Genomic DNA, 18,737 nt, shown 5'->3' with positions numbered 1-18,737 from the left:
AATGAGTAGCACTATAGATATGCTGATATATTTATGATATGGTATATAATGTGTAAAATTAGCTGAAATTCTCAGTATTGCTTCTCGTTTTTTTTTATGTAAGGCGAGCCACCTTCTGGGTTTAGAGATGTCCTCCTTCGTGAGGGTCCAGAGGGTTTTGCAAAAGCCATACGCAAACACCGTGGACTTCTGCTCATGGACACCACATTTCGAGATGCTCACCAGTCACTACTTGCTACACGTGTTCGTACTCATGACCTTAAAAAGATCTCTCCATTTGTCTCTCACAATTTGAGCAATCTGTTTAGTTTGGAAAATTGGGGAGGTAAGGTTCCATAAATTGAATGGCTTCAGTGAATAGGTAACAACTATTAATTCTTCATCTTGTTGTAAATAGGCCTCAAACTGGGAAAGCCTTCTCGTTCTTTCAAATGCAGTCTCATTCAGTCTAATAAATAAAAAAAAGGCACAAACTGTCTTCTAATCAATGTGCTAGTTCTCCATTCTGGACATATTTATTGAAGAAGAGCAGAGGTTCTCATTATGTCTTTATTTTGTATGAACCATCTTTAAGTGTTTGTAAAGTGAATCTTATTTTTTGAACTCCAGAAAATACATTATTAGCTCTGTGGATTCTAGAGCTGGTCATAATGGTCAAGCATGTTTCAGAATAATGAGTTTCCCTGTTAGCACATACAGCCACCCTGTGTGTGGTAAAATGCTACAGGCTATAGACTCTTCTATTGTGCATGGAGGATAAGGTTTTTTGTTTTGAATATTTGACTATCAGGACTTTCTTGAATCGCTTCAGGTGCCATGTGTAGGTATGAGATTAAAGAGTTACGGAAGTGTGTGTGTTGGAAATTATGGTTAACTGGAACTTGTTACTACTATTTAACTGAAGTATACTATTGCTTTCTTACAGCTGAAAATTGAATATTGTTTCATTCTGGTTACAGGAGCAACTTTTGACGTCGCCATGCGATTCCTTTATGAATGCCCTTGGAGGCGATTGCAAGAATTAAGGGAGCTCATCCCTAACATACCCTTCCAGATGCTTCTCAGAGGTGCAAATGCTGTAGGATATACCAATTATCCTGATAATGCTGTTTTCAAGTAAGTTTCCTCGTAAAAGAATTAATGCAGATGCCATCTGTAGGAATAATGTGTTGTTATTTTTGAGTAATGCAAAGTTATATATTTAGAAATAGAAAGTTGTGGTACTGCATAGAGTACTGCTAGCGACCGTGTTGTTCATTTATTCAGTCTCGCCTCACTATTTAACCTGTAGATTCAGTGTTCTTTTTGATTTATGAGTTTGTTTCACAATGTTCTTCACTTAGGTTTTGTGAAGTAGCAAAAGAGAATGGAATGGACATCTTCAGGGTATTTGACTCTTTAAATTATCTGCCGAATATGATTTTGGGCATGGAAGCTGCTGGCCAAGCTGGAGGAGTTGTAGAAGCGGCCATCTCTTATACTGGGGATGTGGCAGATCCTATTCGCACTAAGTACACATTGGATTACTATGTAAAATTGGCGGAGGAGCTTGTCAAAGCTGGAACACATATCTTGTGCATCAAGGTACTATATATGTATAAAACTTTGGTGAACTGTGAGAGTTTCTACATAAAAAATTAAAATTACTTGCATAGCATAATGATTGTTTTCTACCAGCAATCTATGACACAGCAAGTACAATTGTGGCAATGGTATACTTATGTCTAGATTGATTTAGTTCAAAAGAAGAATAGTCTTTGTTCAATTTCTTAAGGTTACTCCTTCCCTTTCTCCCCATTCTGTTCTATATATTTATCAATGACATGACAGAAGGACTGCACAGTAATATATATCTATATTTGCAGCTGACATGAAATTATACAAGATAATTAATACAGGACAGTGTACGGCTGCAAATGGATCTAGATACGCTAGGGGCTTGGGCATAAAATGACAAATGAAGTTCAATATTGATTATGCACATGGGCAGGTGAAACGGATGTCACCAATACACGCTAAATAGGATACTGCTAGGAAAAAGTGATATGGATAAAGACCTGGGGGTACTAGTTGACTATAGACTTTACTGGAGCAATCAATGCAAGTCAGCTGCTGCAAAAGAAAATAAAGTCTTGGGGTGCATTCAAAGAGGTATAGGGGCGAGGGACGAGAACATTTTTCTTTCGCTATATAAGGGACTTGTCAGGCCTCATATGAAATACTGTATACAGTTTTGGACAGCAGTGCTCAGCAAACATATTGCAGTACTTGAGGGGGTTCAAAGATGGGCAACTAAATTAATAAACAGATTGGAAGGATTAGAATACTCAGAGAGGCTATCAAAATTGGGATTATTCACATTAGAAAAAAGATGGTTAAGGAGCAAACAAATAACTATGTATAAATACATTAGGGGACAATACAAGGATCTCTCTCATGATCTGTTTATACCCAGGACTGGGACGTTAAAAGAGGGCATTCTCTCTTTCTAGAAGACAGCAAGTTTCATCACCAACATAGAAGGGGGTTCTTTACTCTAAGAGCAGTGAGACTATGGAAATCTCTGCTTGGGGATGTGGTGATGGCAAAATTGATAGATAAGTTTAGGAGGAGGCTAGACGTCTTCTTAGAGTACTATGACATTACAGAATATAGACATTAATATAGACATTAGTCAGAACGGGTTGTTCATGGGGGCACCTGACAACTGACTATCGTTGGTCTGGAAGGAACCTTCCCTGAAGAGTGTTGATCTAGGGATTATTCTGACTGCCATTATGGAGTTGGGAATTTTTTTCGGACTGCCATTTTGGAGTCGGCGTAAATTGGTTTTGCCTCATTTGTTTCTTTTGCCTTCCTCTGGATCAACACAGGGGAGGGGGGCAGAAACAGGCTGAACTGGATGAGCATTTGTCTTTTTTCAGCCCAACATAGTCTGTTACTATGTATCTTTCATGTTGCAAATTTAGCTCCGAAGTGTAAATTTAGAATTTGCTTTTAGGCGTGAATGGAGAACATCTTGTTTTTACCCCTCTAAGAGCTTTGTGCAGTATGCATCTCAAAATCGTAATATCTGGCTTTATGTCTTCCTAGGACATGGCAGGATTGTTGAAACCCAAAGCTTCAGATTTGCTAATTCGAGCTCTCAGAGAAAAATTTCCAGACATCCCAATTCATGTGCATACCCATGACACAGCCGGTGCTGGGGTGGCATCTATGCTAGCATGTGCAGCAGCTGGAGCTGACATTGTAGACGTAGCGGTTGACTCAATGTCTGGGATGACCTCTCAGCCTAGTATGGGGGCTTTGGTGGCATGCGCAAAGGGCACAGATCTAGACACAGGTAACATTTGCCTCTTATCGGAATGTCAACTGACATTATTGCATTCATCCTTTGATATGTTGAAGGGGTTGTACTAGAATTACAAGTTATCCTCTTCCCACTGGACAGAGGATATCATGCTGATTGGTGAGGGTCTTACCACTGGGCCCCCCCCCCCAAATCCCAAGAACAAGGATTCCATGTGCCCCTCTACTCATCACTGGAGGGACGCTTCTTCCATCTGCAGTGACATCACAATAAATGGAGAGCTGGCTAAGCATGGTGGTCAATGCTCCCTTTATTTCAATGGAGCTGACAGAAATACCTGAGCACTTGCCACTTGGCTATCTCCACAGTAGCATTGAAAATGAATGGAGTGCCAGCACACTTCCATTACTATTGCTCCATTCATTTTTCTCCTCACTGTGGAAGGTGAAATAAGCCCACAGTGAGAGGGATGGGGGACATTGGAACCCTGTTCTCAGGATTGGTGAGGGTCTTAGTGGTGAAACCCCTACCAATCAGAAAGTTATCCCTTATCCTGTGCATAGGGAATAACTTGTAATTCTGGTCCACCCCTTTTAAATACAGATCAGCAGTTTCTTTTTTTTTTTTTTCATCGTAGCAGAGGAATCAAAAATCAATACAAAAGTTGCCTTCACTGCACTGACTCCTTAAAACTTAAGATTTATTAATCTCTCATAAAAATAAGAAGGCTTAAAGGACGAACAAACAAACATAAATTTAAATATAGTAATTAAGAGTCTCCACCCACAATTTCTGATTTTCTTTTCACTTACATTACAAGGGTTAAATTAGAGAACAATTGTACATCTTGTACTCCTTCCTCTTAAAAAAAAGTGTCGAAGCACCCAGCCCTTTATTTGGGCGGCTCCTATTTGAAATTCTGGGTAGGGGACTCACAGATATTTTAAAAAACGTGTAGTCCTAAGTCAAATCCTATCCCAGAACTATCGATTTGGGGTAATTTTTTCTTCAGCACTGTTGCAAAGCACCCAATGGGTAAAAATGTTTCAAAGTCTATTAAATCTGACATATAGTCAGACCAATAAAAACCACATTTGTGGTTCGACGCGTTTCTGCCGCACAGCCGACTCCTCAGGAACCTCCACGAACCATCACTCACTGCATACCATATTGCCAGTTATAGACTCAAAACGTTACTTTGAAAGAGTTTAATAACAGATTCCAGTGGTCTAATGCTACCAGCTGGACCCAATTAAGCTAAAAAATGTAATTTTTGGAGATCCAATAACCCCCAACTTGGTGCTCACTTGTGTCTCAGGTCTAGCTACAAACTACCTCTTGTTGGAATAATGCCCTTTCTTTCCAATACCAGAATCCTAAAGTAAATACATAGGACTAGAGGTAGTCCGTCTAATGTGCAAAAGACCTGAAAATAGCCCTCATCTCAGCTGTTGCTTAGGTATACTATCCTATCTATAGCAGAATAGCCAGAAGATTGTGGTGAGATGCACCAAAACAAAAAAGCAGGAGACCGAGCAAAGCCCCCAGTCTTGAAGGTAGACTGGAGGAATCTGACTTGTATAGCACACAGTGCTTCCTTTTAAACTCATGGTATAGTCACTCCTCACTTATTTATTAACCCGGAAGAGGTGGAGATATCTGTATCCTCCATGTGTGGCTGCCTAACGTTGCTTGAGAAACGCTCCCGTGTTTTTCCCAAGGTGGGGTGGAGTCACCACTAGCTTCACATCATGCTGCCGAGTGTACTATTGAAGTAGGGAACTGGATTATGTTTTTCTCCAGCAAGTTTCAGGGTATTCTGTTGCTTCCTAATTGTGTAATACAGTATGCGCACACTGGCCAAGTTAGACGCAAGATATCAGTCTCAGGTCTAATATGGATCTGATCATACAATGCCCAGAGCCTCAAGTTATTGAAACACATAATACCTGCCCTTTATGGGCGTACAACAGACTACGTCAGCAACATGTAGGATTCCCATACGTTGGCCATATGGAATTCCCTGCCCCCCTCCCCACCTCTCTCAAGTCCAGTGTATGAGCCCGTGCTTGTTCTATGAACATGAGGTCAGTTAAAAGTTCTTTGTTTCAGCAGTTGAGAGTGGGGGAAGGTGGGGGAAAACGCCCAAAATGCATACAAGTAATACAGTATAGGAATGTGACTTTAACTCTTAGAGGCTGGAGAAGAGGTTCACATTAGGCTAAAGTTATAAAACACACATCTTTCACCATGCCATTGTCCAGCAATTGCCATAATGAAATTATGCAGCCATTAGCCTCTACAGAGTTAAATCACTACAGCTGCGTGATACATCTAGTTTATTACAAATCAATAGACATTTTACGCTAACTAATCATCATATCTACAACAGTAGCGTGAGGACGCGACTATATCAGTTATGTCATCCTTAGGATATCACGTGACCGGGACCCAACACCTTGTGTCGGCATGTTGCCATAGTGAGAGTACTTACAAGGACGCTAACCTTACAGGTTGTGTCGTCACATGACCAGGACCTGACGCCCTGTGTCCAAAGGTGATAATATAGGTGATAATAAAGGTGTCCAAATAGTGATAATAGTACCAGGGATGCTAAACCTGGGTCATCCTTCATGTGTCCATTCGGGGACCGCTGAGGCGTGGATACAATGTCGCCATAGATGTAGATAAGTGGCGCGGCTATCGTATTGTCTCATAAATTATGCGCTGATCAGACCAGTAGCCAATTTTATGGTGACAATTTTCTGTTCCTAATTCAACACTTTCTTATGATACCCCAGGCGCACCTATTTTTGGACTGGTTAGTATAAATTACCGAATTCTAATAGGAAATGGCTCCCGACAAGGACACTATCAATGAGATGTACCTTTTTATAAGGATTGGGGTGGGATTATAATTATTTAGGAGTGTTCCATAACTACATTATCGCATTCAGGTTTACCTATTTTTTCCAAAAGGAAGGGGAGAGTTGCCCAGGGCGAGAAGGCAGGCATTAGGGGGATTATATATAAAGCAATTAAATGAGGGAATCTCACATCTCATATGAAACAACTAAATGAGAGAGTCTTACTCAAACCACCTGGATGCATGCAATCCATCCTAAAAATCCACTCCATTTCTTTCTGCAAAAGTCTTCTATTGACATTTCCCCTTCTACCTGATGTTCTAATAGACTCAAGGCAGTGGTGTAGGAAGGTGGGTGCAATCAGTGAGGGGGGTGACAGCTCAGGTGTGGTCCTGCACACCCCTGTACTCCTCCCCTACTCACCGCAGCATCAGCAGTATTTGCGACCAATGCAAGGAGCCATGCCGAAGACCAGAGGAGGAGCAAGGAACAGAGGAGCCTCCCTTGGAGGAGGACCGAGGCCGTCCCCCTGCAGACAGAGGAGAGAGAAGAGCTGAGACTGACAGGAGAGAGATGGCCCAGGGGAGAGATAATAGAAATGACAGGATATCAGAGACAGCGGAGGAGAGAAACATGACAGGAAAGAGACTGCAGAGAGAGGCATGCAGGAGAGAAACAGCCAAGAAAAGAAACATGACAGGAAAGAGACTGCAGAGAGAGACATGACAGGGGAGAAACAGCCGAGGAGGGAAACATGACAGGAGAGTGACTGCAGAGAGATATGACCGGAGAGAACCAGCTGAGAAATATAACATGAGAGAGAGGGACAACAGAGGAGAGAGACATAACAGGAAAAAGACAGCAGAGAAAGACAGCAAAGGAAAGCAACATGGCAGGGAAGAGACAGATGAAAGAGAGACAGTAGATCGAGTAGAGGAAAGAAACTACAGAGAAATATAACATGAGAGAGACATGACAGGAAAGAGACTGCAAAGAGAGATAGGAGAGAAAAGAGCCATGACAGGAATGAGACAGCCGAGAAAGATAGACAGCAGAGGAAAGCAACATGGCAAGGAAGAGACAGAGGAAAGAAACATGGCAGGACAGAGACTGCAGATTGAGACACAACAGGAAAGAGACTGCAGAGAGAGACATGACAGGAAAGAGACAGCAGAGGAGAGAACTATGACAAAATAGAGACACCAGAGGAAAGCAACACGCCAGGGAAGAGATGGAAGAAAGGGGACAGGAGAAAAAAAAACAGGAAAGAAATATGATGGCTAAGAAACAGGAGACAGAAGAGAAATCAAAGGAGAGAGTAGAGAGAGACACGATAGAGAAGGAGAGACATGACAGGAAAGAGACTGCAGAAACAAAAACATGACTGAACAGAGACATGACAAGTGAGACAGACTGACAAAAAAAGAGGTGACAGGAATGAGAGAGGAGAGAGACATGGTAGAAAGAGACAGCAAAAAGAGAGAAACATGACTGGAATGAGACAGAGAGCATAAAAAGATTGACCTGCCCAGAATGAGAGCAGAGAGACTTCATAGAAGAGACAGAATTTTTCCTTCTTTTAATAATTTCAAAATTGGGGTGTGTGTGGGGGGTGACAAAAAAAATGTCCGCATTTGGTACCACCTGACCTTGCTACGCCACTGACTCAAGGCCCTGGAATCGGATTGTATTCACATCATTATCATGAAATTGACGTATATGGTTGGCAAGGAAGGTGCACTCTAGAGATGAGCGAGCACCAAAATGCTCGGGTGCTCGTTACTCGGGACGAAATTATCGCGATGCTCGAGGGTTCGTTTCGAGTAACGAACCCCATTGAAGTCAATGGGCGACCCGAGCATTTTTGTATATCGCCGATGCTCGCTAAGGTTTTCATTTGTGAAAATCTGGGCAATTCAAGAAAGTGATGGGAACGACACAGCAATGGATAGGGCAGGCGAGGGGCTACATGTTGGGCTGCATCTCAAGTTCCCAGGTCCCACTATTAAGCCACAATAGCGGCAATAGTGCCCCCCCCTCAACAATTTTTACTTCTAAAAAACCCTCATTAGCAATGCATACCTTAGCTAAGCACCACACTACCTGCACTATCCACTGAAAGCAATAGGCTGCCGGCGTGCGCGGGATGAATTGTCGGGAAGGGCTTAAATATAGAAGCCCTTCCCTACAATTCATCCAGAAATGTGTAAAAATAAAAAAATATATATACTTACCTTGTCCCGGCAGACGGAGTTCAGCGCGGCCGGCCTGCAGTGGGTGTGAAGGGGGTGTGAGTCAGACCTGCCTCTGATTGGCTCATTGCTTTCAGTGGAACCTCCTGTATTGCCGGCTCCATTGAATTCAATGGGCAAACATCGTTCTCCTCTGCCACAGCTGTTACAGCTGTGGCAGAGAAGAATGATTTGTCTTCTATATGTTCTCAATGGGGTCGGCGCTGCTGCCGCCGGCCCCATTGAGCGCATATAGAGAAGAGAACAGGAATCGCAGATCGCAGATAGGTGCGATCTGCGATTTCTGACTATGGCCTAAGAAGGACCGTTGGGGTTCTTGAAGCCTAAAATAACTCCTAACGCTCTCCCTATAGCAGCAGCAGCATCAGCAGCACTGTCCCTGATCTCTGTCAGAATGCATCTGTGGCGAGCCGCGGGCGGGCAGATTTTAATACTCGGGTGACACCTAATCTCGCCAGCCACTCACTGCAGGGGGGTGGTATAGGGCTGGAACATCACAGGAGGAAGTTGTAATGCCTTCCCTGTCTTTCTATTGGCCAGAAAAGCGCGCAAATTTCTCAGGGAAGAAAATGAAAGTGACTCGAACACCGCGTGGTACTCGTCTCGAGTAACGAGCATCTCGAACACCCTAATACTCGAACGAGTATCAAGCTCGGACAAGTACGCTCGCTCATCTCTAGTGCACTCCCCTCTCCTTACATTCCCCACATTGGCCAGAATTTGTCTTCTGAATTCTTGTGTGGTTTTTCACACGTAGTTACGCAGGCATGGGCAAGATGCCATATAAACCAGATTAGTTGATTTGCAATACAGAAATTCTCTTATCATAAATGATTCTCCTGTAGATGTGCTCGAAAAACTCACACCCTTTTTGATAAAGGCACATGCTTGATAGCCACCACAGGGAAAGTTACCACATTGACAACATGTCCCCAACCAGGTGTGTGACCCCAACGATGGTGGTAGGTGGCTTTTTACCACCCTATCTCTCAGGTTGCGCCCTTGTCTGAATGTTATAAGGGGGACATCCGGAAGAATATCCCTCAGGTCACTGTTTTCTTTGAGGATGTAACAGTATTTACTTAGGAGAGCCCACAGCTGGGGTACTTCGTCGTCATAGGTACTGATAATTGTAATCGTATTTTCCTCTTCTTTTGAGCATGTGACCCATAGTTCCTCAAACATTCATATCAATCTTTGACTGACGGAAAGCTTAGTGTTCTTCTACAAAGAGTTTAACCCTCAGTCACAATACACGTCAATAAAACTACTATCTACTAACCAACCTCATCCTGACACCTCTATCTCAGTGTGTGGAACCACCATAACTCCCAGACAACATGCCCGCTGCCTTGGGGTCAAATTTGACTCTGATCTCTCCTTTACTCCCCCACATCCAATCTCTGGCCCCGTCATGCCACCTGCACCTCAAGAACATCGCAAGATTCCGCCCTTTTCTCACTGTGGACACACTAAAAACGCTCACCGTTACCCTAATCCACTCTCGACTCGATTATTGCAACTCGCTACTGATTGGCCTCCCCCACGCCAGACTCTCCCCTCTCCAATCCATCCTGAATGCGGCAGCCAGGCTCATCTTCCTGTCCAGCTATAACTCGAACGCCTCTGCCCTGTGCTAGTCACTGCACTGGCCGCCCATTATTATGTCTTCCCCTCCATAATGGTATCCTTTTAATTTCCTCTGATGTGATTTTTTTCAAAGATGTCCACATAGGGGGATTGCCCTGGGGATGGTTTTTAGTACTTTTTAATTTCAGGTCAGTGAATGGACCTTCTCCCAGTACATGTAGTTCCTCCGATTCTAACTCCTCCAGATCTCCAGCTAGATCACTCACTTCCATTAAATTAGAGGCATTATTGTGATTCTGGATGGAGAATAACTTTTTGCACCTTATCTTACATAAGAAGCCGAACCTATTGAAGCGTCTAGTCGGGACAAAAGATGGGCCCCTCTCCAATACCCTCATTTCATCCCCAGACAACTCCCTGGGTGAAAGATTAATAGCTTTCATCTTATCTTCACTACCACCCATAACTGTCTGTACAACCTGGGTAGTAACCACAGTGGTCTGGTGGCCCCAAACGTTCTTCTTTACCATATCGTTCAGGGAAAGTCCCTCCGCTCCCTTAGAAAATAGTGACCGATTGGCTGGCCTGAAAAACCAGCCCCTGTACCAGTTTGTATTCTGCCTCTACCTCGAGGTATGTCAGCCTCTATTCTTCCCTACAGATGGTACTGGTCTATCTCTTTTGTTACTCTCACTCTCTGAGAGGTCCCCTTCTGACGAACTTATGTCTGTCTCTGAGCTTTGTTCTGGAATATTATTAGCTTTATTATCCTTGAAATCCTGTAGATCTCTTACGAAATGAAGGTGTTTGAAGCAGGCTTTTATTGACGTGTATTGTTACTGAGGGTTAAACTCTTTGTCGAAGAACACTGCGCTTTCCATCAGCCAAAGATTGATATCAATGTTTGAGGATCTATTGGTCACATACTCAAAAGAAGAGGAGGATACTATTAGAATTATCAATACCTATGACGAGGGAATACCCCAGATGCGGGCTCTCCTAAGTAAATACTGGTACATTCTCAAAGAGAACAGTGACCTGAGGGATATTATTTGGGATATCCCCCTTATAACATTCAGACAAGGGTGCAACCAGTGAGATAGTGTGGTAAAAAGCAACATACCACCATCGTTGGGGTCATGCACTTGGTTGGGGGCATGTCATTCATGTGGTACCTTTCCCTGTGGTGGTTGTTAAGCGTATGCCTTTATAAAAAAGGATGTGAGTTTTTCAAGCCCGACTACAGAAGAATCATTTATGATAAGAGAATTTCTGTATTGCAAGTCAACTAATCTGGTTTATATGGCATCTTGCCCATGCCCGCGTAACTATGTAGGAAAAACCACACAAGAATTCAGAAGACGAATTCTGGCCCATGTGGGAAATGTAAGGAGAGGGGAGTGCACCTTTCTTGCCAACCACATAGGTCAATTTCATGATAATGATGTGAATGCAATCCGATTCCAGGGCCTTGAGTCTTTTAGAACATCAGGTAGAAGGGGAAATGTCAATAAAAGACTTTTGCAGAAAGAAATGGAGTGTATTTTTAGGATGGATTGCATGCAACCAGGTGGACTGAATGAGACTCTCATTTAGTTGTTTCATATAAGATTCCCTCATTTAATTGTGTTATATATAATTCCCCTAATTCCTGCCTTCTGCCCCTGGGCAACTCACTCCTCCCCCTCCCTTTTGGAAAGATTAGGTAAACCTCAATGCGAGAATGTATTTATGGATCACTCCTCAATAGTTATGATCCCACCCCAATCCTTATATAAAGATACATCTCATTGAAGGTGTCCTTGTTGGGAGCCATTTCCTATTAGAATTCGATAATATACACTAACCAGTCCAAAAATAGGTGCGCCTGGGGTATCATAAGAAAGTGTTGAATTAGGAACAGAAAATTGTCACCATTAACTTGGCTGCTGGTCTGATCAGAGCATCATTTATGAGGCAATACGATAGCTGTACCACTTATCTACATCTTTGGCGACATTGTATCCACGCCTCAGGGGTCCCCCGGATAGACACATGAAGGAGGACCCAGGTTTAGCATCCCTGGTACTATTATCACTATGGTAACCTCTGGACACAGGGCGTCAGGTCCTGGTCATGTGACGACACAACCTGTGTGGTTAGCGTCCTTGTAAGTACTCTCACTATGGCAACATGCCAACACAAGGCGTTGGGTCCCGGTCACGTGATATCCTAGGGATGACGTCCTCACTCTACTTCGGTAGTACTCTCAGCAGCATGATGTGATGCTAGTGGTGACTTCTCCCCACCCTGGGAAAAACTCGGGAGCGTTTACCAAGCAATGTCAAGCAACCACACATGGAGGATCCGGATATCTCCACCTCTTCCGGGTTAATAAATAAGTGATGCCACGGTAACATGCATATTAATGGATCCCCAAATAAGGGATATTCGAATATGACAGCCCTGGAATTAGTACGGTTGTGCATAAAAGCCCAGCGTTATAATAATATAGAGGCTAATGCTTTGTTTTGGGAACAAAGATCGGTCACTAGGGCACTGAATTGGTGTGCAATGCAGACAGCCCTCCTTTGGAGAGGGCGTAGGTGATTATGGCTCACACGGATTGGTGGATGTATAGTTACACCCAAGGAGGAGTGACTATACCATGGGCTTAAAAGGAAGCACTGTGTGCTAGACAAGTCAGATTCCTCCAGTCTACCTTCAAGACTGGGGGCTTTGCTCGGTCTCCTGCTTTTTTGTTTTGGTGCATCTCACCACAATCTTCTGGCTATTCTGCTATAGATAGGATAGTATACCTAAGCAACAGCTGAGATGAGGGCTATTTTCAGGTCTTTGGCACATTAGACGGACTACCTCTAGTCCTATATATATATTTTAGGATTCTGGTATTGGAAAGACAGGGCATTATTCCCACAAGAGGTAGTTTGTAGCTAGACCTGAGACACGAGTGAGCACCAAGTAGGGGGTTATTGGATCTCCAAAAATTACATTTTTTAGCTTAATCGGGTCCAGCTGGTAGTATTAGGCCACTGGAATCTGTTATTGAACTCTTTCAAAGTAACGTTTTGAGTCTATAACTGGCAATATGGTATGCGGTGAGTGATGGTTCGTGGAGGTTCCTGAGGAGTCAGTTGTGCGGCAGAAACGTGTCGAACCACAGAACCACGAATGTGGTTTTTATTGGTCTGACTAAATGTCAGATTTATAAATGTAGCTTTAATAGACATTGAAAGATTTTTGCCCAACGGGTGCTTTGCAGCGGTGCAGAAGAACAAATTACCCCAAATCGATAGTTATGGGATAGGATTTGACTTAGGACTACACGGTTTTTAAAATATCTGTGAATCCCCTACCCAGAATTTCAAATAGGAGCCGCCCAAACAATCGGCTGGGTGCTCCGACACTTTTTCTAAGGGGAAGGAGTACAAGATGTACAATTGTTCTCTAATGTAACCCCTGTAATAGAAGTGAAAAGCAAATTATAAATTGTCCATGATAGGGGTGGAGACTTTTAATAATTATATTTAAATTTATGTTTGTTTGTGCGCCCTTTAAGCCTTCTTATTTTTAAAAGAGACTAGCTGATATACCCGGCTTCGCCCGAGTTAATTTGGTACTGGTGTTTATCTGGTGTTCACATGGAAATCTTATGAAGTCATGGTTACTTTAGAGATACCGGAAAAACATATGTTCACCATTTTGCGTAGTTCTCTGTGTTACCCAGGAAACACCACGGGAGGTAACCATGCGATGTTTCCTTTATATAAAATGACATCAGGAAGTGAGAGAATTAGATTCCATACGTAAAATGTGGACGCTAATTCTTTTGCGCTTAGAATTGAACAATCAAGGTGGGACCCATTAGCTTTTCCTATTTATGACATAATCAATGCTCCTGCGAAATTTCACATTTCTATGACACCGGAAAGTGAGAAAATTACATTCCGTACGTAAAATTTGGACGCTAATTCTTTTGCGCTAGAATTGAATAATCGCGTTAGGACCAATTAGCTTTTCCTATTTATGACATAATCAATGCGCGTGCCAAATTTCACGTTTCTATGACACCGGAAAGTGAGAAAATTACATTCCGTACGTAAAATTTGGACGCTAATTCTTTTGCGCTAGAATTGAATATTCGAGTTAGGACCGATTAGCTTTTCCTATTTATGACATAATCAATGCGCGTGCCAAATTTCACGTTTCTATGACACCGGAAAGTGAGAAAATTACATTCCGTACGTAAAATTTGGACGGTAATTCTTTTGCGCATAGAATTGAATAATCGAGTTGGGACCCATTAGCTTTTCCTATTTATGACATAATCAATGCTCGTGCTAAATTTCACGTTTCTATGACACTGGAAAGTGAGAAAAATACATTCCGTACGTAAAATTTTGACGCTAATTCTTTTGTGCATAGAATTGAATAATCGAGTTGGGACCCATTAGCTTTTCCTATTTATGACATAATCAATGCTCGTGCCAAATTTCACGTTTCTATGACACTGGAAAGTAAGAAAAATACATTCCGTACGTAAAATTTTGAGGCTAAATCTTTTGCGCATAGAATTGAATAATCGAGTTGGGACCCGTTAGTTTTTCCTATTTAGGACATATTCAATGCCTGTGCGAAATTTTAAGTTTCTATGTGAGAAAATTGGATTCCGTACGTAAAATTTGGACGCTAATTCTTATGCGCATAGAATTGAATAATCGAGTTGGGACCCATTAGCTTTTCCTATTTATGACATAATCAATGCTCCTGCCAAATTTCATGTTTCTATGACACTGGAAAGTGAGAAAAATACATTCCGTACGTAAAATTTTGACACAAATTATTTTGCGCATAGAATTGAATAATCGAGTTGGGACCCATTAGCTTCTCCTATTTATGACATATTCAATGCCCGTGCCAAGTTTTAAGTTTCTATGACTTTGGGAAGTGAGAGATTTGGATTATGTACGTTAAATTTCGACGCCAATTCTTTTGCGCTAGAATTGAATAATCGAGTTGGGACCCAATTACTTTTCCTATTTTGGAGATAATGTATGCTCGTGCCAAAATTCATGTTTCTACAACATCGGGAAGTTGGAGAACTTTTGGCGAGTCAGTCAGTTAGTCAGTCAGTCAGTCAGTCAGTGAGGGCTTTCAGCTTTATATATATAGATACTAGCTGATATACCCGGCTTCGCCCGAGTTAATTTGGTACTGGAGTTTATCTGGTGTTCACACGGAAAATCTTCTGAAGTCATGGTTACTTTAGAGATACCGAGGAAAAACATGTGTTCACCATTTTGCATAGTTCTCTGTGTTACCCAGGAAACACCATGTGGAGGCAACCATGCGACATTTCCTTTATATAAAATGACATCAGGAAGTGAGAGAATTAGATTCCATATGTAAAATTTGGACGCTAATTCTTTTGCACTTAGAATTGAATAATTGAGTTTGGATCCATTAACTTTTCCTATTTATGACGTAATCAATGCCGTGCCAAATTTCAAGTTTCTATGACATCGGGAAGTGAGAGAATTAGATTTCGTACGTAAAATGCGGACGCTAATTCTTTTGCACTTAGAATTGAACAATCGAGGTGGGCCCCATTAACTTTTCCTATTTATGACGTAATCAATGCCCGTTCCAAATTTCATGTTTCTGTGACACCAAGAAGTGAGAGAATTAGATTCCGTACGTAAAATGTGGACGCTAATTCTTTTGCACTTAGAATTGAATAATCGAGTTGGGTCCCATTAACTTTTCCTATTTATGACATATTCAATGCCCGTGCCAAGTTTTAAGTTTCTATGACTTTGGTAAGTGAGAGATTTAGATTACGTACGTTAAATTTTGACGCCAATTCTTTTGCGCTAGAATTGAATAATCGAGTTGGGACCCAATTACTTTTCCTATTTTGGAGATAATCTATGCTCGTGCCAAAATTCATGTTTCTACGACATCGGGAAGTTGGAGAACTTTTGGCAAGTCAGTCAGTCAGTGAGTGAGTCAGTGAGGGCTTTTAGCTTTATATATATACTAGCTGATATACCCGGCTTCGCCCGAGTTAATTTGGTACTGTTGTGTATCTGGTGTTCACACGGAAAATCTTATGAAGTCGTTGTTACTTTAGAGATACTGAGGAAAAACATATGTTCACCATTTTGCATAGTTCTCTGCGTTACCCAGGAAACACCACGTGGAGGTAACCATGCAACATTTCCTTCATATAAAATGACATCAGGAAGTGAGAGAATTAGATTACGTACATAAAATTTGGACACTAATTCTTTTGCGCTTAGAATTGAATAATGGAGTTTGGACCCATTAACTTTTCATATTTATGACACAATCAATGCTTGTGCCAAATTTCATGTTTCTATGACATTGGGAAGTAAGAGATTTAGATTATGTACGTAAAATTTGGACACTAATTCTTTTGCGCATAGAATTGAATAATGGAGTTGGGACCCATTAGCTTTCTCTATTTATGACCTAATCAATGCTCGTGCCAAATTTCCCGTTTCTATGACACCGGAAAGTGAAAAAATTACATTCCGCACATAAATTTCGACGCTAATTCTTTTGCGCATAGAATTGAATTATCGAGTTGGGACCCATTAGCTTTTCCTATTTATGACATAATCAATGCTCGTGCCAAATTTCCCGTTTCTATGACACCGGAAAGTGAGAAAATTACATTCTGCACGTAAAATTTGGACGCTAATTCTTTTGCGCATAGAATTGAATAATGGAGTTGGGACCCATTAGCTTTTCCTATTTATGACATAATCAATGCTCGTGCCAAATTTTCCGTTTCTATGACACCGGAAAGTGAGAAAATTAGATTCTGTACGTAAAATTTTGACGCTAATTCTTTTGCGCATAGAATTGAATAATGGAGTTGGGACCCATTAGCTTTTACTAGTTATGACATAATCAATGCTCGTGCCAAATTTCCTGCTTCTATGACACCGGAAAGGGTATTCTGCACGTAAAATTTGGACGCTAATTTTTTTGTGCATAGAATTGAATAATCGAGTTGGGACCCATTAGCTTTTCCTATTTATGACATAATCAATGCTCGTGCCAAATTTCACGTTTCTATGACACCGGAAAGTGAAAAAATTACATTCCGCACGTAAAGTTTGGACGCTAATTCTTTTGCGCATAAAATTGAATAATGGAGTTGGGACCCATTAGCTTTTCCTATTTATGACATAATCAATGCTCGTGCCAAATTTCCTGTTTCTATGACACCGGAAAGTGAAAAAATTACCTTCCGCACGTAAAATTTCGACGCCAATTCTTTTGGTCATAGAATTGAATAATTGAGTTGGGACCTATGAACTTTTCCTAATTATGACATAATCAATGCTCGTGCCAAATTTCCTGTTTCTATGACACCGGAAAGTGAGAAAATTAGATTCCGTACGTAAAATTTGGACGCTAATTCTTTTGCGCATAGAATTGAATAATTGAGTTGGGACCTATGAACTTTTCCTATTTATGACATAATCAATGCTCGTGCCAAATTTCCTGTTTCTATGACACCGGAAAGTGAGAAAATTAGATTCCGTACGTAAAATTTGGACGCTAATTCTTTTGCGCATAGAATTGAATAATCGAGTTGGGACCCATTAACTTTTCCTATTTATGTAATAATCAATGCCCGTGCCAAATTTTAAGTTTCTAAGGCATTGGGAAGTGACAGATTTAGATAATGTACGTAAAATTTTGACGCCAATTCTTTTGCGCTAGAATTGAATAATCGAGTTGGGAACCATTAGTTTTTCCTATTTATGACATAATCAATGCCTGTGCCAAATTTCCCATTTCTATTACACCGGAAAGTGAAAAAATTACATTCCGTACGTAAAATTTGGACGCTAATTCTTTTGCGCATAGAATTGAATAATTGAGTTGGGACCTATGAACTTTTCCTATTTATGACATAATCAATGCTCGTGCCAAATTTCCTGTTTCTATGACACCGGAAAGTGAGAAAATTAGATTCCGTACGTAAAATTTGGACGCTAATTCTTTTGCGCATAGAATTGAATAATCGAGTTGGGACCCATTAACTTTTCCTATTTATGTAATAATCAATGCCCGTGCCAAATTTTAAGTTTCTAAGGCATTGGGAAGTGACAGATTTAGATAATGTACATAAAATTTCGATGCCAATTCTTTTGCGCTAGAATTGAATAATCGAGTTGGGACCCAATTACTTTTCCTATTTTGGAGATAATGTATGCTCGTGCCAAAATTCATGTTTCTACGATATCGGGAAGTTGGAGAACTTTTGTCGAGTCAGTCAGTCAGTCAGTGAGGGCTTTCAGCTTTATATATATAGATACTAGCTGATATACCCGGCTTCGCCCGAGTTAATTTGGTACTGGAGTTTATCTGGTGTTCACACGGAAAATCTTCTGAAGTCATGGTTACTTTAGAGATACCGAGGAAAAACATGTGTTCACCATTTTGCATAGATCTCTGCGTTACCCAGGAAACACCATGTGGAGGCAACCATGCGACGTTTCCTTTATATAAAATGACATCAGGAAGTGAGAGAATTAGATTCCATATGTAAAATTTGGACGCTAATTCTTTTGCACTTAGAATTGAATAATTGAGTTTGGATCCATTAACTTTTCCTATTTATGACGTAATCAATGCCCGTGCCAAATTTCAAGTTTCTATGACATCGGGAAGTGA

General features: G+C 41.3%; 1 protein-coding gene across 2 annotated transcripts in view; it reads left to right on the top strand.

Moving 5' to 3' along the window:
* Positions 1-18,737, top strand: part of PC (pyruvate carboxylase) — a 916,513-nt gene that overhangs the window by 778,643 nt on the left and 119,133 nt on the right. For both annotated transcript variants that reach the window (XM_066582494.1, XM_066582495.1), the window contains exons 12-15: positions 104-325; positions 960-1,116; positions 1,344-1,584; positions 3,094-3,343. In XM_066582494.1, coding sequence (XP_066438591.1) covers positions 104-325; positions 960-1,116; positions 1,344-1,584; positions 3,094-3,343 — 870 coding nt within the window. The remainder of the gene's footprint in view (positions 1-103; positions 326-959; positions 1,117-1,343; positions 1,585-3,093; positions 3,344-18,737) is intronic.

The sequence above is a fragment of the Eleutherodactylus coqui genome, chromosome 11 (assembly GCF_035609145.1).
Source record: "Eleutherodactylus coqui strain aEleCoq1 chromosome 11, aEleCoq1.hap1, whole genome shotgun sequence".
NCBI classification, from domain to species: Eukaryota; Metazoa; Chordata; class Amphibia; order Anura; family Eleutherodactylidae; genus Eleutherodactylus; species Eleutherodactylus coqui.
The sequence above is the reverse complement of the archived record's forward strand: the minus strand, read 5'-3'. Positions and strand labels throughout refer to the sequence as shown.